The 21,970-nt window shown below is 41.7% G+C and overlaps 2 protein-coding genes across 9 annotated transcripts in view; one reads left to right on the top strand and one right to left on the bottom strand.

Annotated features, from left to right (window-relative positions):
* Positions 1-12,520, top strand: part of DTNBP1 (dystrobrevin binding protein 1) — a 74,347-nt gene extending 61,827 nt beyond the window's left edge. For all 3 annotated transcript variants that reach the window (XM_065667289.1, XM_065667290.1, XM_065667291.1), the window contains 3 exons: positions 6,452-6,607; positions 8,534-8,677; positions 11,629-12,520. In XM_065667289.1, coding sequence (XP_065523361.1) covers positions 6,452-6,607; positions 8,534-8,677; positions 11,629-11,879 — 551 coding nt within the window. In that variant the 3' untranslated portion in view covers positions 11,880-12,520. The remainder of the gene's footprint in view (positions 1-6,451; positions 6,608-8,533; positions 8,678-11,628) is intronic.
* Positions 12,521-13,206: 686 nt separating this feature from the next.
* The window catches only part of JARID2 (jumonji and AT-rich interaction domain containing 2), a 220,279-nt gene continuing 211,515 nt past the window's right edge, over positions 13,207-21,970 (bottom strand). For all 6 annotated transcript variants that reach the window (XM_065667285.1, XM_065667283.1, XM_065667286.1 and 3 more), the window contains 4 exons: positions 20,574-20,704; positions 18,364-18,547; positions 16,741-16,848; positions 13,207-15,122 (listed from right to left, as the gene is read on the bottom strand). In XM_065667285.1, coding sequence (XP_065523357.1) covers positions 14,946-15,122; positions 16,741-16,848; positions 18,364-18,547; positions 20,574-20,704 — 600 coding nt within the window. In that variant the 3' untranslated portion in view covers positions 13,207-14,945. The remainder of the gene's footprint in view (positions 15,123-16,740; positions 16,849-18,363; positions 18,548-20,573; positions 20,705-21,970) is intronic.

Genomic DNA, 21,970 nt, shown 5'->3' with positions numbered 1-21,970 from the left:
CTGGTAACAAGCATCACACAGGTCTTTTTTGTGGTGGAGGGTCCTCTCCCTGAGTTTGCAGATGCCACCAAACTGGGGAGATCAGTCGATGCTGTGAGGGCAGGGTTGCCATCCAGATGGACCTAGGGAAGCTAAGGAGTGGGCTGGCAGGAACCTTAGGGAGTTCAGCAGGTAGAGGTGCTAAGCCCTGTGCCCAGGCAGGAGGAGCCCTGCAGTGAGACCCACTGGGGACTGCACTTTGTGGAAAGCTTTGGGGGTGCAGTGGGCAGCGAGCTGGGCCAGACCAGCAGCACGCCTGGCAGCAGGGGAGGCTGCCGCTGCCTGGGCTCTATGAACAGGAACATGGCCAGGAGATCAAGGGAAGGGATTATCCTCCCCTACACAGTATGCCTACATGCAGGCTCCAGTTTTGGACCCCCCAGTACAAAGTACAAAAGAAACATCAAAAACCTGGAATGAGTTCAGTGGAGGACTGCTTGAAACTTTGGTATCTTCAGTGAAAGCAAAAAGCCCTGTGAAGAACACTTGCATACATTTTATGGCCTGGTTGAATGAGTCTACAAAGACCAGATGAACTGTAGAGGGTTGGGGAAAAAAAGGCACTTAGTCTAAGCTCCAGTTTTTGTGTTACTGTGTCTTTCCCTCTTTAGACCAGATACATGTATGGATTCTAGTTCACATAAGAAATGTGAAGTAACGTAAGAAATTAATTGAAGGAAAGTAAACAAATAGTATAATGGTATGAAAGCACCAAAGCCACATTTTTGCTGCCATTTGGACAGCATGACACCTTTCACTTTCACATTAGGTCTAAGGGATGTGTTAGCAATCTAAACCAGTGCTTTCAGTTGCTGATTTTTTTTGGTAGTCATTTTTCTGCTTTATGTTATTTGTAACTATACCTGGAAAATGTATAATAATGTAGATTAAAGTATAAAATGGTCACTTGGTTGGTCAGATAGCAACTTTAGGTAATGTGGCAGAATTTTAACTTGTAGGAAGTGTCAGTCAGGCATATGAATAACATCAGGAATTGGTATCCTTTATACTTGAGTTACATGGTTATAAGCTACTGTATTTTGTTTCTTTGGAGTCTGATTTTTTTCTAGTGTCCAGTTCAAACGCTTAAGATGTGGGAGGAGGCTGTTCTCAGAAATAGAGTTCATTTATAAATAAAAATATTTTATAAAGTCATTAAGAAAAATCTGTCTTGAGGTCCTGGCTTTAATAAATGTATCTTGTAATAGGAATACAGTGTCTTAGCACAGCTTCTGGCTGCAGAATCAGCTGAGATGCAAATTGAGATGGGAGAACATGGACCTTGTACCAAATAATAATGTTGTATTCCTAGTCTTACCTTGATTTCTGTGTCTGTAGCTGTTTGTACAGCTAGATGGTGATGATTTCCCCCCCCCCTCCCCCCCCCCCCCCCCAGATAAAAGGCTGAGGGAGGAAAGTGCCCACAAAGATTATTAATGCATTAAGGACTACACTTGGGGCACTGAGTTTGTTTGTTTTTCATTGACCTTTAAGAGCACAGGGCAGTCATTTTTAATGACTAGCATTAGCTGGTAGAGCTTTCCAGGTCCAGTTAGCTGATTTAGGCAGAAGCAAATAATGACTTGATGATTACAGCTTTTTCTCAGGCTGAGGTGTTTGGAGAAGTGAAATCATCCCCTGAAACTTCCTGGGAAATCCTCACCTGGCTCCAGGAGGTGAGGGCAGTGTAACATCACATTTGGGGTGCGCATACCCAGAGGCTGCTTCAGGCAGAGTGAGTGGTTCCAGGGTAGAACCAGCTTCTGTGCTTCAGTGCCAGCAGAGTGAGTTCAAGGCTCTGGAGAGTGTGTTGTTCAGCAGCGCTGGAGAAAATGAGGTTTTGTGGCAGATGGAAGTTTTGTGGACGAGCAGTATCTCTTTGCATGGTCTTTGGAGGAGGCAGGCTGTCAGTTGTGCTGCGACTGCCAGGGAGGTGAGCTGTGGGTTGGCCGTGGGGTTGTTGCTGGCGGTGGTGCAGAAGGCTGTATGTCAGCACTTGAGTTTCCAGTTTTCAAGAAATACTCTGCCTACTTCTAGTTCTGCTTTCTTAAAAGACATGGTTGGTGTACAACTGAAGTTGCCTTTTATTTGGTTTATCATGGCAGCTCCTGTAAGTCTGCATCTCATTGTGAATTAGCTTTTTCTGTGTCTTTTTGCTGTGCACATGACAGTGTGATTGGGAAATAGGTGCAGTTACTCATTCAAAGGTACGATTTTATGGTGAAAGGAAAAATGTGATAGTACTTTGAGCTCTTTACTGTGAGGGTGGTGAGGCACTGGAACAGGTTGCCCAAAGAAGTGGTAAATGTTCCATCCCTGGCAGTGTTCAAGGCCAGGTTGGACAAAGCCATGAATGACATGGCCTAGTGGGGGACGTCCTTGCCTGTGGCAGGGGGTTGGAACTAGGTGATCTTAAGGTCCTTTCCAACCTTAACTATTCTATGATTCTATGATGTGTGTCAGGTCTCAGTTTGCATCCTGGGAAGAATTCATATGTGGATATGAGCAGTGTATGATGGTATATGGATGATACTTTGATCTTTTCTAGGCACTTTCTTAGAACTCCTTTGGTGCTGGCTCTGTTTAGAGATTTATAAACATGTAAAACTCTGCACATGGATTATGGAAAATATAATTCTGAATAGTTCTGTCAAAGGAACAATACACTCATCTTCTGTGGCTTTGTGTGTGACTGTTAACTTCATCTAGCCATCCTTATTGCTTCTGATAACAAACAGAAACCCCAAATGTCACAGTTTGGTTTTGCCAAAGCAAATTCTATTACACCTGGCAGAGCGTGAAATCGTGCAGTGAGGTTCTTGATGTTAGCTCTCAGTAACTGACTTTGGAGAGCAAGTCTGTGACAACTCTCCAGACAATGCGTTCTGAGTTTCCTCAGAATTTGTCAGCACAGCAGGCAGCTGTTACCATTTAGCTTTGGCCAGTGACAATTTCAGTAGTTAAGAGAACATTTTAGGCAGTGTTAAGAAAGAAGTTGCGTCAGTCCCATGTTACGTGGATGCTATCTCTGTTTTAGGGTTAAAAATATCCTGAACTACCAATGCAGAGTACGAAACTGTCAGAATATGTTATGAGGAAAAGGAAATTTCTGTTGTCAGTGAGAGCCGCTGGCGTTTATTATCACAATTGAATGGCGTTTCTGCATCATACACAATGTTAATCATTGCTCATCGTTCAGGACTGTAGTGAAGTGCTTCAGGGAATCCAGAGACATCGTACACCACAATATAATTGATAATGAAGAATTGTTGATTTAAAAAAAATGCTTTCCTTATTATACACTGATGTTTTGCTTCTTAAATCTGCTTTGAAAAAGAAAAATTTCAACTTACTGATGTTTTAATGGCTCTTTCATGTATCAGTCCATTCTTACGGCTCCTTTTGACAGCTATCTGGCAAAGGCTCTGACCGCACCACCCAAGTCTTGGCAGGTAAATGCAGGGACTGTGAGAATGAAGACCTTGGGCCCACTCTAGGAGAGGATCTGGTTCGAGACCATCTTAAAAACCTGAACATACTCAAGTCCATGGGACCCGATGAAATCCAACCGCGGGTCCTGAAGGAGCTGGCGAATGAAGTTGCTAAGCCACTGGCCATCATATTTGAAGAATCATGGCAGTCAGGTGAAGTTCCCAACGACTGTGCTTGGTGACAGCCAGCATGGCTTCACTAAGGGGAAATCCTGCCTGACCAATTTGGTGGCCTTCTATGATGGGGCTATGGAACTGATGGACAAGGGTAAAGCAGTTGATGTCATCTACCTGGACTTGTGCAAAGCGTTTGACACTGTCCCACACGACATCCTTCTCTCTAAATTGGAGAGATATCAATTTGATGGATGGACCACTCGGTGGATAAAGAACTGGCTGGATGGCCGCACACAAAGAGTTGTGGTCAATGGCTCAATGTCCAGCTGGAGACCAGTAATGAGTGGTGTCCCTCAGGGGTCGGTGTTGGGACCAGTCTTGTTTAACATCTTCATCGCTGACATGGACAGTGGGATTGAGTGCGCCCTCAGCAAGTTTGCCGATGACACCAAGCTGTGTGGTCTGGTTGATATGCTGGAGGGAAGGGATGCCATCCAGAGGGACCTTGACACGCTTGTGAGGTGGGCTGATGCCAACCTTATGAAGTTCAACCATGACCAGTGCAAGGTCCTACACCTGGGTCGGAGCAATCCCAGGCACAGCTACAGGTTGGGCAGAGAAGAGATTCCGAGCAGCCCTGCGGAGAAGGACTTGGGGGTGCTGGTCAATGAGAAAATGAACATGAGCTGGCTGCAGTGTGCGCTCGCAGCCCGGAAAGCCAACCGTATCCTGGGCTGCATCAAAAGGAGCGTGACCAGCAGGTCACAGGAGGTGATCCTGCCCCTCTACTCTGCTCTTGTGAGACCTCACCTGGAGCATTGTGTGCAGTTCTGGTGTCCTCAACGTAAAAGGGACATGGAACTGCTGGAACAAGTCCAGAGGAGGGCCACGAGGATGATCAGGGGACTGGAGCACCTCCCGTATGAAGACAGGCTGAGGAAGTTGGGGCTGTTCAGCCTGGAGAAGAGAAGGCTGCGGGGAGACCTCATAGCAGCCTTCCAGTAGCTGAAGGGGACCTATAGGGATGCTGGGGAGGGACTCTTTGTCAGGGACTGTAGTGACAGGACAAGGGGTAACGGGTTAAAACTTAAACAGGGGAAGTTTAGATTGGATATAAGGAGGAAATTCTTTCCTGTTAGGGTGGTGAGGCATTGGAATGGGTTGCCCAGGGAGATTGTGAATGCTCCATCCCTGGCAGTGTTCAAGGCCAGGTTGGACATAGCCTTGGGTGAGATGGTTTAGTGTGAGGTGTCCCTGCCCATGGCAGGGGGGTTGGAACTAGATGATCTTGAAGTCCTTTCTAACCCTGTTCTATGATTCTATCACAGCTCATTTGCTTCTGTATGTGATCTGTGACCTTGATGCAGGCAACAGAGTGAATTACTGCTCTGATGTTTTTGCCTGGTTTAATAAAACTTTTTTTTGCATTTGGATAATAATCTCCATAATGGTAAAATGCTTTTCATGAATTTCCTTATTGTAAAATAGCATTAAGATAACATTTACCCTGGGAGACTAGCATGATGCTTGCCCTAGATAATCTTACCCTCTTTCACATATATCCATGTGAATGCCATATTCTAGCTGTGTCTATCTGGTGTGTGAAAGTTTGGATATTTTTTACCCAGCAGTATTTGTTGGAGCTTCCCCTAATGGGTGGAACACAAGACCAGCAGCTCTTCTCACTGCCCTATCCTTTCCATCAGCAGCTCAGCTAGCAAGTCCGAGCAGAGAACTCTGAGAGGAAGGTTCCGATTTATGGGTTCCATTCCTCCTAAAAAGATTTTTTCTTTTTTTTTTTTTTTTTCCCCCCTAAAGCATATTCTTACAATGCTCTGGCTGGATTCTTTTCTTTGGCCAGTCGGCGACTCCTGTGGAGCAAAACAGGAGGGAAGGAGTTCTTCTAATCATATCCAGCATAATCACGTCTCTCACTGTAGGAGGAAAGAGGAACTGCTGGAGAGCCAGCATAGATACATATAAGCAAGTCCACTTGTCACTGTGTATCTGTACAAGCTATACAAGCTGACCTTTCTGCTTGGTGTCACCTTAGTAATTCATGGTAGCTGGCTTTGCTTTTTTGGTGTCAGTATCATTGTCTTTGGGCACATTCTTTGCTGCTGTATACAGAGAAGCCCCTGTATGTTGTCCTTAATGACTGTGTGGTGTTGTCATTGAAAACAGTGCTGTTTACCTACCTCCTGTCACAGCTTCTGTGGATATGTGCCTGCATGATATGCAGGGTATTCTTCAAGGGATTTTTCTAGTCTGTTTGAAGGCTGACAAAACCAGAATCTCACGTGCATGTGCACACACACATGTATATATGTGTATTTGTATGTAGGTACATATAAGCACGTGTACATCTATCTTTCCACTTGTGTTATGGTAGAAATGTGCTGCAGTGTTTAAATTGAAAGTATTAATGTTGTGTATGGGGTACATATGAGAGCAGAAGCATCATTACCTGATAGCTCTTTTGGGCAGAATTATAAGTCCTGGTTGTTGATGGACAGGGCTTGCAAGTGTTGCTGCTTATACAGTTCAAGAAATTTGCATCTTGCCTCAAGATAAATAGCTCTGACATCACTTTAATGTGAAGGTTATGCTGCCTAATATAGCATTCTTATTCTGCCAGTTTTAAAATACAGTTGCAAAGCGCAGAAGCCTTCTTTTATAACAGCCTGTGTTAACAGTCTGTAGTAACAATCTGTCAGTATTGAACGGGTTCAGCAGCTTTTAAATTCTGAGAGTCAGCGGGATATACATGCAATGTTTTATTTGTTTGTTTCTTTTACACTCAGCTGAGCTAGATGCTGAACACGCGCAGAAGGTTTTGGATATGGAGCACACCCAGCAGATGAAGCTAAAGGAACGTCAGAAGTTCTTTGAAGAAGCCTTCCAGCAGGACATGGAGCAGTATCTTTCTACAGGATACTTGCAGATAGCAGAAAGGCGAGGCAAGTTTTAAAATACCTTCTGTGGTATTTTACAGTTTTAAAATACCTTTTGTGAGTCACGAACTCACAACTTGGAGAACACTGTTGAAGGGTCAGAATCAGCAGCAGTTTTAATGCTCACAGATGGAGTATTGAAGTGCCTCAGTTCTTCCTCAGTAGAACTGACACTTCAGGTTGGCTTTTGAAACAAGTTTTGGATTCCAGGAGAGCTACATACCTCAGAAGATTAGTCAGACAGTCTGCTCATTGTCTGAGAAATTGCAGAGCACTGAAGTATGTCTGGAATAGCGCTTTTCTCTGCAGCTGAAGAGTGCATCCATGTCTATAAAGATGTGGGTGGAGGTAGCCCCTTCTGTCCACCAGCGTTCCAGAGCCTGGGATTGTGCCTCAGGAGAACTGTAAAAGTGCAGATGGAAGCTCAGTGTTGTATTTCAAAACAGTTCTGACGTGGTAGCTGTTTCCATGGTCTGTGTAATATACAGAGTGTGTGATTCGGACATGGGAGATCAAGTTAAGCTGTCTTTATTATGAGATGATTCAAGTCTGTCACCTCCTGACTAGCTGAAGCACAAGAATGCCATAGACATCCATGTGGGAGGTATCCATCTGTTGGTCCAAAATGCAGGGATTGTAGGACCAGAAAGCAAGCAAGCAGGAGAATAAATCACTCATGTGGCAGAAAAACTGTAGAGATACTGCCCCTGCTTCAAAAACAGTTCTGCTGTCGTTTGTGATGCCAGAGCAGGAAGTACAATCCGGGATTTCCATTTCTCTGCATGACTGCTATAGCCATGCATCTGCAAGATGCTCCAGATGGGTTGCTGGGACAGTCTTCTGAGAAGTGGGATATGTCAGTCTAAATCTCTTGGGAAGGAATTGAGTTGGGTTGTCTTCTTTTTGTATAGGTACAGTCCACTTAGACTAAAAGTGAACATTGTCACTGGCTAGTACTGGACACACAGCTCTGTTAGAGGGTTTAACTTTCTGAACTTCAGCTTTTAGCATGATGTAGAACCCATGCATATCGAAGGAACTGGTTTATTGAAAGATTTGATCCTGCAGTACAGTTGAAACTACAGAGCTATAGTACATTTGGAAAAAAAACAACAGTGAAATGACAGGCTTTCATCTCAGTTCACTTATGAAGGCTTTTAACAGTGTAATTGGTAAATTTAGAGAAACCAATAAACTGTTCATGTAATATTTGATGTTACACATGCGGCAACTGGAAACCTGAGTACCCCTGAACTTACTGTCTGCGTTTGCATGTCTTGCTGTTCAGGGAAGAAGATGCTCATCCAAGTATTTATTTCCCTTGAGAGCTGTCAGTATTATATTGACAACAATAAGTAAATTGCTTGAATAATTAATAATGTGAAATCCCATGCTGAGATAAGATATTGGGCATCAGCCTGGGTTTTGCATACTACTGCCATTTATTAGTCTGACTGAATGAGGAGGAGGAATGGCTGCTTTCTGTGAACATTAATCCCGATTTCTGAATTTCCACATCCCTTGTATATTGACCTTTAGTGACTGTGTGCTTAAATGTGTGTGGTCTTTTTCTCTAAAAATGCTTTTAGTTGGTATAATTGAAAAGGAGTGTTGCAAAATGGAAAGTTTCAATCTTTTCCCATGAGCCCCATTCCTAGAGTATTTCTGACAATGCTGTTGCTCTAGGTATTTTTGCTGAAAGTGTTTTGTTTTACAAAACCAGTAATGGACATTAACTTCACAATAAAGCCTGCACAGAGTAGTCTTGGATTGGGTTGAGATAGCTGCTGAGCAGCTTCTCTGGGTGTGCTTCTTCCAGATGTAGTTTAATTGTTTACTAATGCACCCAATTATAGCAATTATTGAAGTCTTTATGGGTAATGACACCATGTAACTGATTTCAGTTTGCTCATTGCACTATTTTTACTACAGAACCGATTGGAAGTATGTCTTCCATGGAGGTGAATGTGGACATGCTGGAACAGATGGACCTAATGGACATGTCTGACCAAGAAGCACTCGATGTCTTTTTAAACTCAGGAGGCGAAGACAATAATATGCTTTCTCCCATGCTGGGTATGATACTAGTAATGACAGTGGGTTTAAAGTGATAAATCCCCAGAATTGCTCTAATTTGTAGTAAACCCATACACTTTATGTTAGATTATTTTTCATCAGTGGTTTTCCAAAACATTAGCGTTTAGTTGCAGTACAAGAGAGATTGCTTCAGAAATACTGTGTATTTCTAGACTGTCTATTTTTTCGTCTGGTTACTGCAGTTTTCATGTCGGGTTTGTCACAGTATGGATAAGTGATGTGTCACTGCTTTTAAGGTGCATTTTTCTCAATGTGAAGTTAATAGAAGGCATTTTAACAAACTCCAACAGAAAGTTTGCAGCAGTTAGGGTTTTATTTTTATGATGGCCTTCTTGGAATTTGTTCATAACTTTGGCATTTTGAGGTAAATTTGGACCAGTTTTATCCTGCAAGATCTTCAATGAGAGGTGTTCCTCTGAACAGCTGAACCACAGTTCAACATGACAGTGTTCTGGAAGCTTCTGAATAGTGATTCCAGTGCTGCAGCTCTTTCACGTAGCCGCCTTACTGCTGGTAACGTTACTTAAATTGGATTAAATTAATCCTAAACCAAGATTTTGTTCTATGTATGTGTTCTTATGAACAAAACCAGGTTTACATTTTGCCAAGTTGGAGCATGATGAGGGATCTGCTTACAGCAGGGAATTAGTAATACTGGATACTTTGACCACCAGTGAAGAGTGTTTTCTTAATGAAAAACTTCAGTACTAAATGCCTTTTCCCAAAAGAGCCAAAATGAGTTTTCTTGGGGGAGGAGATGAAGGTCCTTTAAAAGTACTTTGATTTCTTTTGAAACTACCAGTTGATACTTTTATACAAGTACTTACAGTGAAGAACCAGTATGCTTTAAATACTATCCTATGTTTTGGAACATATAAAGGAAAATGTTAATAATATCCTGGGGTATTTGTCTTCCTCCCTGTGTAAAGGTGATTATTACCTGCTATGAACATGAAACACTTACTGTAAGTAGTGAAGGCACACTTGGCTACTAAAGGTTTTATTGCAAAACCTAAATTCAGGTGGCTGGTTTTGGATAGGCATCTAAATCATACATTATTAAATTTCATCATTATTTGAGCATGCAGGTAATTACAGAATCTAGGACTGTTTCCCCATTGCTAGGTGTTTGGCAAATGTTGGACCAAGAAGCTTCATGTCTTTTTTAACAATAAAGAGTGTAACTGAGTTCTCTAAGGAAGTATAGAAACTACTAAGAGCAGAGGTTTTTTTCCTAAATAGATGTAAAGCTTATTAGCCTTTGAAGAAAACCCCTACGGAATTTACTTTCTGCTGTAATATATTGCAGTGTGTATGTATAGATGGTGTATATATATTTATTATCTAGATGCACACACACTGTAACATAACTTGGCAGTGTTGTAATGTTCTAGCACTGTAACCTGAATGCAGAGGTTGGGTAGGCTTGCAGCAAGATTTACTCCTCCAGTTACTGCAACTACAGCATTAACAGTCTTGTTGCTGTTGTGGTTCCAGACAATTAATTTCCCTCTGAATCAGAAGGGGTTTTTGTGCTTGCTCTAAGGACCTTGCACCCTGGTGTCAAGCTAAATATGCAAGTCTTCATTCTCAGAAAAATAAGATGACTTAAAGGTAACTTCCTTTTGGTGTCAGTGGAGGAGCAGGTTGGTCAGGGCAAGATTTGTTTCACAGTTTTACTGAATGCCACAGAACACAGGTAAGTTATTTTAATAACTGGAAAAAATAAAAGTCAGCTCAAGATATTAAAACTTTCTCAGATCTTTCTGTAAACGTTACCAGCTTCTGGGCACTGGTTTTATGATAGTGAATGGACCTGAAAAATTTACCCACCTCTGCCACTCTAGAAAACTCCTCTGCATGCCTTGTGTAAGCTAATCTAGTATGTGCTGGTGTCTTTAAATACATTGCTAGTATCATCCATGTTCAGTATAAATTCATGTTCTCCCTGAGGAAGCAGCTCAGTAGAGCTGCTAAGCATCCTCCTGGCTTTTCTCACCCAGGTTACTCAGTGCTGACTATGGAGGAACACTTACTAGGCATAGTAGAGAAGTCAGAAAGGGCTTTATTTGGCCTGTCACATAGAAGGAACTTTTATGTTTCCCCATTTTAACTTATTTCATTTCCTGCCAGGAAGTGTCCAGAATAGAAGATCTAAGATAATATTGAAATCTGAACTCCCAAACTGCAAGCAAACACCATTGCACTGAACTTGCTTAGAAGACTTTTTGCACAGGATGTGGAGGAAGCATAGTCTCAAAATCCCGTTCGTGTGCACTGGAGCTACAGTACAGCTTTACCAGCAGGAATGCTTTCATGTTGAGAGCAAGAAGGGTTTTGCTTCCACCTTTTCATTTTCAGTCAAAACTAGAGCTTATTATTGCCCATCTCCTAGTTTGTTTGTTTTCCACCCAGGTTTATTTGTGTCCTTCTGTTGGACAGAGTTTGTCTGGAGATTTTCCTGTTGGTAATGAGTCTTAGCATATGCTGAAGACCAACAATTTTTATTACAGGAGTAATTATTACTATTATTAATTAGTACATTATTATCAAAGTTGGAGTTATGAGGATTACTTGGGTCTTGGCTAATAGGCAGGCTGGACATCAGCTACATCTCTTTTAACAGTCAGGACTTAATATTCATGCAGTCTTACCTTATTTGTTCTCAAGAGTTAGAAATTCTAGAATGAGCAAAATGGACACTCCATCAGAAACGGATTAAAGCCAGCCTGCGGTTTGTATTTGCGATCAGCTTCAGAAAAGCCAAAGGGCAACTTTGTGTTTGGGGAAGGTTTTCTAATGGTGTTTTGCAAAAGAAGCAAAACGGCCTCAGTGCAACTCGTTAACCAAGGCTGAGCTCAGTTAATGTACTGACTTGTCTGTTCACTGCTGTGCTGAAGTTTGATTGTTGTTGTTTTTCCATCTCTAAGGGCCCGAATCCAACACCTACACGAATGAGATAAGTCTCCAGGTTCCGAGCCAGTCTGAATTACGCCAGAAACTGTCGTCTTCCCTGTCATCAACCTGCACCGATTCTGCCAGCCAAGATGCAAGCGAAGGGGAGTCGCCAGTTGTTCAGTCTGATGAAGAGGAAGTTCAAGTGGACACTGCTCTTGCTGCTGTAACTGAAAGAAAGGGTGCTTCAGATGTTAGTGACGAAAGTGACTCTCAGACTATTTGAATCTTAAACCCATATCCTTTAAGAATGACTTCTGAATGAATGAACAAGTGAATGAAGAGCTTGCCTGTGTAGCAGTTTGCTAACCAAGCGTTAACAGCCAGATCTTTTTACTTAGTGATACTGCCTTTTTACAGAATTGCCAGTCATGTGGAGGTTGGTTTTTTAAAAAAAAAAGCCTAAAGCACACACACTTTAATTGTAGTTTTGGGGCTCAGGGGAGCAGTAAACCTGTTGTATATACTATGTATAAGAGAATTAAAGAGGGAAGATGCAAGTTACTTTGACCACTAACCGTTAATGGCTGATTGGAAGTACTTAGACTTGATGTGTAATACTGAACCCAAATTGTTCCTTGCATGTTGTCAGCTGCTGCAACTGAAGATTTAGGATCCAAACCAAAATGAAAAGTTATTTTCTACTCTTTACTACTGCCTACTGCCTTTGTCTACTAGTGCAGCAGTGTTTACTCTCTCACACTTCTTATTCAGGACCAACTTATCATAGGTGTTAAGATAAAAAGAGAAACAGAGAAAGAGGAGAGATGCATATTGAAATGTTACACTCCTCGTGGAACAGAGTTCTTAGCATTGTATGAACTTACTCCTCTTTCGAGACAAAATAAAGTATTTCTATCTCAACAATGTCTTTTACTTGATTACCCAAATATTTTGTCCATGACAGTGAACAGAGAGGAGACTAACTCAGGAAAAAAAACCAAGTCACTTATAAGGAGCACCAGTGTAACTTACTTTTCCATGGTAACATCTGTTTGGCTACACTGATGCAAGCCAGCAACCCTGAATGAGTTATAACTTAAATGCTTGCATTTTATAAACCATAGGACCTGTAGTTGTCATCATCTTGCTGCCTTTTTTTTCTCTGCATTTTTTGTCTTGAAACTTGAGGTCTGAGCATGTCTAACGCCTGTTGCTTGTCAAGTCTCACGCTCTGTTTGCAGGGATCTGCTCTCCTTTGAGAAGGCTCCTGGCTCTGCTCTTCATGCACAGAAGGAAGGAATGTAATCAGGAACAGCGTAAGTAAAAGGATGAGCTACGGTGTAGATCTCTTGGCAAAGACCTGCCCTGACAAAGGCCTGATGCACGTTCTCCAGCTCCCTAGCTGGGAAGTGGCCAGTTCCCTGAAGGATTCACTCTGTTTCATGTTACCTGACAGAGTGTTTCCTGAGCCCTCTCTAGGAAATTCAAGCTAGACACTTGCTACCTGCAGTTAGTTATTTTCTGTTTAACAAGGCGTCTGTTGAAGGCAGCTTTTCTTGAAGGAGCTTCCTTTACTCACTCGCTTTCCAGAAGACAGACAAAATGTCCAAAAAAGTTTTGTGTTTTTTTATTAAACCTCGTAGTACAAACCTGGAAAGTAAACAAAAAACTGGCAATAAACAACATGAAGTCTTTCCTTACAAGGAAAGAGAGCAGAGCAGCGCTAATAAATTAAATGTCAAACTGTAAGCCATAGTCAGAAGTTTACTGTCAAGAGGGAAAAGTACACAGCAAGGCCATAAAAACCAGACAACCACATTTGAAAACACTTGACTCTGTTTATGTTATTGTTAAATATTCCAAAACAGTTCAGTCTTCTGCAACAACAACCAACAAATTGTATTATAGGACTTTCCTGACAGTCACCACTGGCAAGCTCAGTGCAATATGGGTAGCTACGGTATTGTTGAATTCAATTACGAAACAAAACAGTTTGTGAAAACATTTTCCCTTTTTTATTCCACACATACTGTACACACAACCAGAAAAGGGCAACAGCTACTCCATTATTATTTTTTGTTGTTGTTCAGTGATGTAAGCAGCACTTATAAATGTTACAAGAAAAACCCTGTAAGCATCCAATCCAACCGATGAAGAAAGTGAAACGTAAGGCTTTTCTTCATCTTGTCTCTTCGCCATCCCCCCTCCCCACCCCAAGAAAAGGCTCAAGTATTTAAAAAAATTTACAGGCATATGTACAAAAGGTGTGTTTTGTGTTTTTTTTTTTCTTTTTGTTACAACATGAAGAGAAAAAATAGACAAGATGAAAGCAAATGCATTTTCACATTCAAAAGAAAGATGCAGACCTGCTAGTGGCTCTAAATGTGATCATATAATGAAACAAATTCAGAACAAAAATTAATGCTTGACTGTGTAAAGGTGTGAAAAACAGCAGTGGAATGGAAATGGAATGTTAGAAAGATTGCACGTCTATGACAAAAGAAGCACTTATGGCTTCAATCACTTTTTTTTCTTTTTTTTCAAAGGATGCTATTGAAGGGTTTTTGATAAAGTAGCCAACAGCACCAAAAAATAACAGAATGGATTTCCTAATGAAATCAGGCACAGTTTTCCCTCACGTGACTCCTCAAGGCAGGCAGTCTTTTTTCCTCCTTTTTTTTTTCTTTTTTTATTTTTTATTTTCCCCCCTCGAAACAGATGCATAGTGATGTGCTGGTAAAAGAGAACATACTCCAAATCTCCTCCTTTTGCCTACAAGTTAGGAAACAAAGTCCATCTTCAGCTGCCAAAACCTCCCAAAGAAAGTGTGTATTCTCCAATTTAAAAAATTACAAAACTTATCTTGCTGTGACAGAATAAAAGACAGCCAAAGTAAAGCAATTCCATTCAAGTTTTTGTCTCCTATCCCTTTTCTCTCTAGAAAAATCTGCTCACATGACCGGAGAACAAATTAGAAAACACATCCAACTTCAACCTATTCCAAAAATGGGTTAAAAGCCTTTCTTCACAGTTACCAAAAAGGCTTTTTCTTTTTTCAGCCATAGGGACAATACAAATTAATATTTTATCAGCCCCTTGCCGCTTTTAAAACAGTGAACATACGGCAGTTCAAAAAAATCAGACTGCTGTATCTATCTAGTCTAAGTACAAAAAAAAATTCAACAGTTTAATGCTAAAACAAAATTAGTTCTCTAAAACCAGAAGAAAATCTTCTTTAGAGCTAGTGCAAAGACAGCTTGTATTCTACAGCAAGTACTCCAAACTATGGTATAATAATTACAAAATATATATATAAATTGACAAAATGAGAGTGTTGGCATCTTCAGGATTAACTTGAAGCACTTTTGGATGAACTGGAGGATGAAAGCCTAGATGATGGCACGTCAACTGTCGCTCTCTTACGAGGTCCTCTTTTTGGTGTAGGCTTGCTGATACAGTTCTCAATGCTGCCATTTTTACCAGATACTTTTCCACAGATTTGATTGACTAGACTGATTATTTGTTCCTGTTCAGGGAGAGAAAGAAAACACAAATCAGCATCTGCTCTTTCTCCAGTCACTTCAGATGGACAGTGATGCAGTGCTGCCTTTTTGACTGAAAGCACCTAATGGGGAAAAAACCTTAGCTCATATACTACATTCATGACCAGGAATTTCAGGAGAAATACTGCGCAGTAGTCCAGATACAGCCCTTGTTGAAGCTCCTCCTTCCAAATGTGAAGACAGTGATGAGCAGAACTAGAAACCTCTTGAGCAAGAATAAAGAAGCCAGGCTCCATTGTTACTACACTGAGGTCAGAAATGTTCTTCAGATACAACTTAAAATCCACTGCTGAACAAAGTTACAAATGCTGTAATTAAAAATCCACAGTAGCACTGCTTATAATTTACTATTTATTAAATAATTCTTGAAAATTTAAGGAAAAGATCCCACTTTTTCCTTGTGACATTGTTGGCATTGGTTACAGGATGCTACTTTTGTTTAATGCTGTCAGGATGTCTGGATGTGCAGGTGCTCTGAGCGCATGCAAAGAGAAAGCTGTTTTGCTGCCATGCAGAGAAGGGGCAGTAGCCGCATGGCATTATGCTCCGAAGGGATCAGCAGACCTTGACCTGCACATCAAAATTTGGCTGCAGTGCCACTCCTACCTCCACTGCATTCAGGGATTTGATGAAGTTCAGGGCAGGGGAGAGATTTTTCTAACTGGCTGGCCCACCCTAGTAAGAATGTTGAGAATTTGCTTTTGTGCAGAGCTGAAGCAGCTGCTTAGCGAAGTCTATCTAACGGTTAGACATGACATGCAGGTGATCCTTCTCCTCATTCACAGCCCTCAAAACCAATTCTGTACCAGTAGCCAGGCATGAAGCAGTCAAACATCTTTCAGAAATGTAGAAACTCTGGCAGTTTTTTACATCTGGAAAAAATACTCATTACCACCTAGGGAAGCCCATCTCAGAAAGCTGCTTGCACCAGTACTGATCTCCAAGAGCTGATTTTGTAATTTCTCTTACTGTTTCATTATCCACCATTCAGAGTAACAGTGAAAAGCTGCCCCACTCTTGATTCCCCACCTTATACATTGGAGACATGGAGCTAATTAGCCAGATGAAGAGGCATCTATCATTTGACTGTACTGTGATTGAGCATTAGTCCAGAACCCAGACACTGTCCTAAATCACCAGCCTGAGCTCTGTGAGTGTTAACCATCACATTTGCTTAAAGCCATTACTGGACCTCTTGTCTACAAGTACTCTAACAAGTTTGCCTTAGAGAAGGTTCAAACTGGACTGGAAGTTATCCACAGAGAAGTTATCCAGAAGTACAGAAGTTACAAGAAATTAACCAGGCAAAGCACAGCTTCATGTTCTACAGCATCCCAAAGCACTAAATGCCTTTTCTGTTCTGTAATACCTGTCCGTGCCATTTATGCTTCAGGTTTCATCTTTGTAATCATGTTTCCCTCTATTTCTTTCACTTAGATCATAATACAGCACGTTCTTCCCACATCTAAAAGACCCCAGCACAGCGTCTTGAGGTTTCGGTAGGACAAAGACAGAGTTAAGTCTACTCCCAAATTTTCAGTGTCAAAGTTCAGCAGCATCACAAAGCTACATCATACAGACCTCATCGTAACGGTACATCATTTTCAGTCCCCGACAAGACTTCTGTTTTTCCACATGCCGCAGGGCACACTCCAAGCAGAAGACAACATTTTCATTCTCCTGTACAACCTATATAAAAATGTAGGAGTAGGGGGGAGAAGTGCAGTAAGCCCCAAATTGTAGCCATGTTATGCACACAGTATTGAATTATTGTCTGAGCTATTAAACCTGTATTTTACTACAAGATAGTCAGAGGCATAAACAAAAAGTATTACATATTGTGAAATGATTCAGAATGTGTAAGAAGAAAGTACATATCCCTTTTTGAGTGCTAATGTTGGCAAATACATATGATTTATAACACAGAACACCAACAGTAATACAGGCCCAATCCAAATAGTGATATATGCATAAGTATCTAACACATAGCCTAAAGATTTCCTGAAAGCAGCAGTTTCAGATTACTTTTAATGCTGTCTTGAATAAGGATAAAATCAGAAGCTTAGCCACAGGATTCCTCAGCTACCGTCTCATTCAGCAGAGGTCTCATTTGCTCAGCTGGCTACCAGCCAAGCCTACACATTCCAGTTGGAATTTGACAACCAAGTTGATTTTTTTTTTGTCCCCTACTACTGTTTTCAAAGCGTGATGAGGAAAAATCCTTTCCTTGATTACACTTACTCCAGAGCAAACAGGCCAGAATTAAGAGGATTTGGTTGTCTTTTTTTTTTTCAAATAGAGTAATTTTAAAGTGACTTCAAATTAATACTGCTTAAACAGCCATCAAAAGGCATGTATAAACTGAGTGTATTCTATCCTAGGGGGGGAACAGCTATAGCTAACCATTTAACAAGTTACACTGTCCTTCCACCAGAAAAGTTACATACGTAACCAAAAAACCCCAAAGGATGTCAGAATAATTGCAGTATGTCCGGAATATGGACTTGCACACACTGTACTGTATTTATTTAAATACCTGATCTTGGAATTAAGTGGTACCTGAGGTTGTGGGAGGAATTTTTTGATATTTTTAATTAAATTGCTGTATTTCTAGGTGTTCTGCATACAGCTAAAAACCTGGAAGTGTCACCACAGTGGTTAGCACACCTTCAAAAGCCAGTAGGCAGTTACTTGTAAAAAGAAAGTTTATGGGCATGAATCCTGTTTCTGAACAGACAGGTTGGCAAACAACATCGCAGCTTGATAGACAGAATACATCTACCCTGCAATTTCTCTTGCAGGGAAGTTGTCGCAGCACAGGCTGTAGCTGCACGCCTAAGACTCAGGGCACATATTTGAGTTGCTAGCTCATCCTGGGAACTGCTCTGCCATGACTTACACCTACTGGCAATCAGCAGGTATCTTTGTTACCTCTCCTAGTGCAGTGCAGCCACGCAGCTGAGTGACTAGTTTACCCCTTCCTTACAGGGGCAGGGAAGCTATCTGACACTAACTGTTGTCTTCTGTCACTGCTGCCTGAGGCAGTAAATATTCTGAGACAAACCAAATCAGCATCTCTGCATCTTGTGTGGAGTGTATGAGACGACTCAAGTAGTCATCTCCCGTCTCTCAAATGCTTATAGTCCATTACAGTGCCCTACCAGGGGAGAGAGTACCCCAGAGGTGGCAAAGGACTTTACTCACCATGGAAAGATAGCACAGGTGCTGACAAATCTGACATCTCCTCTCCGACGTTTCTAACTGCAACCACTTTCGAGGCTTTTTCTTTCCATCCATCCCCATGCTGCTGCTGTCGTGGCTGCCATAGCGCGCTGAAGAATGGAGACCTGCCTCGTAAAGCTGCCGCCGCTGCCTCAGCTCTGTGTCCCTGTGAACGTTTTATGCAATTAGACACAGGCATCACCTCGCACCACCACAAAGCCATGTAGAACCACCTTTTTACCACCATCATCATTGAAACCTTAGCTCCACACAGCAAAGCCCTGAGTGTTGTTAGAGGTTGGTGCCATTCCCTACTCATGGTGAGAGATAGCCAGCACCACAGAAACGCTGCCTAACTGCAAAAGCTATATCCGGATTTTAACAGCGACCACTGTATTGAGCCAGTGGTTCTCAAACTGCTCCACAGAGAACTGGGGACTGACGAGTATTTCCTGTAGGTCGGTGGTTGCCCAGGACCATGTGAAGAGTCAGGAGATGTGGCTAACATGACTGTCATCCCTGAAGTTGCCAAAAGCCACCTGGAGCAGGAAGAGCCGTTGCTGTCAGGAGTAACAGCCACCTTCATCAAGAGGCAGAGATGAACCAAGGACCTGCTACCATGAGGAGCTTCAGGCAGGAAAGGGGGAGCAGGGCAAGTGATTGTGCCAAAAGACGAAGATCTTGCTGTACACCCGGGGAAAGAGAAGGAGATATCAATTAAGGGTAAAAACTAAGCCCTCCAGCCGCCCTTCACCCATGGCATCTGCAAGGTGGACAGTACTTCCCATGCTGAACTACACAGCATTAGGAGAGCAGGTCAGGTTGGAGCCGAGTGGAAGACAGCAAGCATGGAGTGAGCTGAGCAGATGCAAGGGGAGAATAAAAAAGCTCACCACCAGACACAGCTGAAGATAGGTGGAGAGCCAAGCTAAGCAAATGGCATGGGCAAACTGAGCAACCAAGGCAAAGCAAGAGAGGAGGCAGCAAAAACAGAACAAGCAAGCAAAACAAAGCAAATGAGAAAAAAAAATGGTACAGTGTTCCACTTTGTTGGGGTTTTTTATCGGTGTTGTTGTGTGGGGGTTTGTTTTCCATAAGCAGACACAGGAAGGACCGATATCCTCCTTAGAATCCCAACCTAAGCATAAGAACAAGTTTGAGAACCACTCTGATAGAGGTCGATGTGACGGTCTGAGAGCAAGCACCAACATTTCTGTTTCACCTTTCGCACTTGCAGTCTTTTCCTCTTCAAGGAAAAAAAAAGTAATAAAAAAAAAAAAAGGCACTTGGAAGGGCTCATTCCCACAGGGGAACCAGCTGCAGGTAAAGCAGTCAGCACACCTCTTTGTATTTCTTTCTGAACACTAAAACAACACATGGGCTGTTTTCCCCTTCAATCTGTCACTGGAAATTTTCCAAATGAACATGCTAGTTAGTTAAATACAGTTTGTAGGTTCCATTCATCAAAACTTTCTTGACATCTCGAGTATCAGTTGTCACAAACTTGAAAGATAGGTAGCAACTACATGGTAGGGAACAAAAGAGAAGATCATTACACAGCCAGGCAACATTATATTTTCTTTTTTTTTTACCTATCTTAAGAGAAACCCTAAACATGTTTCCTTAATACTGGGGAGAATGTGAGATGCATTAGCACCTATAAATAAGCTGCTCACTTACTCAATGGCTTAAATCAAATCAACTTTCTGTAAGCAAAGTACCTTCTACAACTGCAGCATAATAATCTTGATGCTGAAGACAAGAGTTCCTGGTGCAGAACCCATGACAGACATGGACTGAAAGTGGCTACTGATGCCAAGAGGCTGAAAAACTGAATAAAGGTTTTTAACCACTTGGCACCATGCAGTTCACGTAATGCTTCAGGAAAGCTTGAATCTCAGCACCAAGAATCAACAAAACAAAAACCCAAGGCAAGCTGTAGCTTTAATTCCATAATGGTGCCCGAAGTAGGGAATTCTTAAGAGTAAGACATCCTAACCACGGGCACTCTCACATCAGATACAGCCAAGAAAACTGCTTCTTCCACATGTGGCTGTCTCGGAGTTTGTTTGCTGGGCTTCTCCTTGGTTAAGTAGGTACAAGACATGCATATGAAAGGGTTACTTACGTCATCCACCTCCAGAGTCTGTCAATTAAAACAAAATAGGTACAACAGGCCCCCAATTCGTTACCTGAGCTCTCCAAGAAGTGATGATATCGTACTCAGAGTCGGCCCGTTTTCCTTTTTTGCTTCTGCTGTTGCAATCTGATAAAGCAACTTTTCCATCGAAAATGGTTTGGCGATACGTCGTCTCTTCATTTCCTGGGACAGAAATCGCCAGATTAGTTCTTCAGCATATTGGAAAATAAAAGTTATAAAGAATGACTTCAATGTAGCCAAAAGGAACCTTTTAAAACCACCAAAAGTAAAAGCTTTCCATAGTCCAAATTAAGCAAAGTATTTATGTTCAAACTTACAACCAGTACTAACTACACACTGAAACAAATGCTAATCAGAAGTAAATCCTTCCAGCAGAAAGTGAGGTGCCCAAGGGCTTTGCTGAATTGGGTCCTTCTGATGAAGAGACTACGAAAGGAGACTTTCTGCTTACGCTTTAGGTGAGCCAATGCCACAGAAAAAACTTGAAACCTTAAACCAAACGCATGCTACCAGCCATCATTATCAACTGCTTTCTTGAAGAATGCCCTAGTGCCTCTTACAACTAACATTCTGTTTTCATCCAGACTCAACAGTAGAAAGCAAAAAAGCATCTGCAGTGCGTGATGGCATATATGAAAATATGAAATCAGCCTCTTTGCTATCTTAATATGTCTTGCAGTGAAATTTAATGCAGAATAAAAGATAGGCAAAGTCTGCATCTACAAAGAGAAAGAAGAAAAATGCAAGTACTCCAGTGTCACTACATTTCAGGTACACCTTTTTTTCAAAGAATAAAATTAAACTTCATCAGTGGACAAGACCAGGACAGGAGAAATGTCCCCCAAATGAGAAAAATAAAGAGAAGGATGCCCAGGCATAGCTTAGCTTGCAGTTCACCAAAGTGGAGGAACCAATAAACACCTCAAAATTCTCTCCCTAAAATCTAATCTTTCCTGTGAAGACCAAGAGGAGTAATGTGATCACTTAAGCTCACTAACACACTATTTGCACTCGCAGCCATCCAGTAATATCTATCTTTCTCACCTACCTGACGCACAGGGCTGCTGTTATTTTGCATCTTTTAAAACATCAAAGACAACAACTAGCAAAATAGGCAGATGTCAGGGAAAGAAGACAACAAGCAAAAGGAGAGGGTTTGGTTCTGCTCAGTTTTGCCTGTTACCAGTTCCTCTCTGTGTAAGCTTTTACAGCTACTTTCCTGTCAGTATGAACTGAGTGATTTTAAACCCTTTTGATAATTCTTATATAGGCAAATTCCTTTATTTACTGCACACTTGGGAAAAGTGTAGCGTTTTCCGAAATATCTGAAGTTTTGTTAGTGTCATTTGAAAACTCTGACCCTCGGTAAAACAAAAGAGGTTGAGCTGTACTGGCCTTAGTACAAATCCCTGAGGAAAGCAGAAAAGA

The sequence above is a fragment of the Lathamus discolor genome, chromosome 2, assembly GCF_037157495.1.
Source record: "Lathamus discolor isolate bLatDis1 chromosome 2, bLatDis1.hap1, whole genome shotgun sequence".
In the NCBI taxonomy this organism is placed as follows: domain Eukaryota; kingdom Metazoa; phylum Chordata; class Aves; order Psittaciformes; family Psittacidae; genus Lathamus; species Lathamus discolor.
The sequence above is the reverse complement of the archived record's forward strand: the minus strand, read 5'-3'. Positions and strand labels throughout refer to the sequence as shown.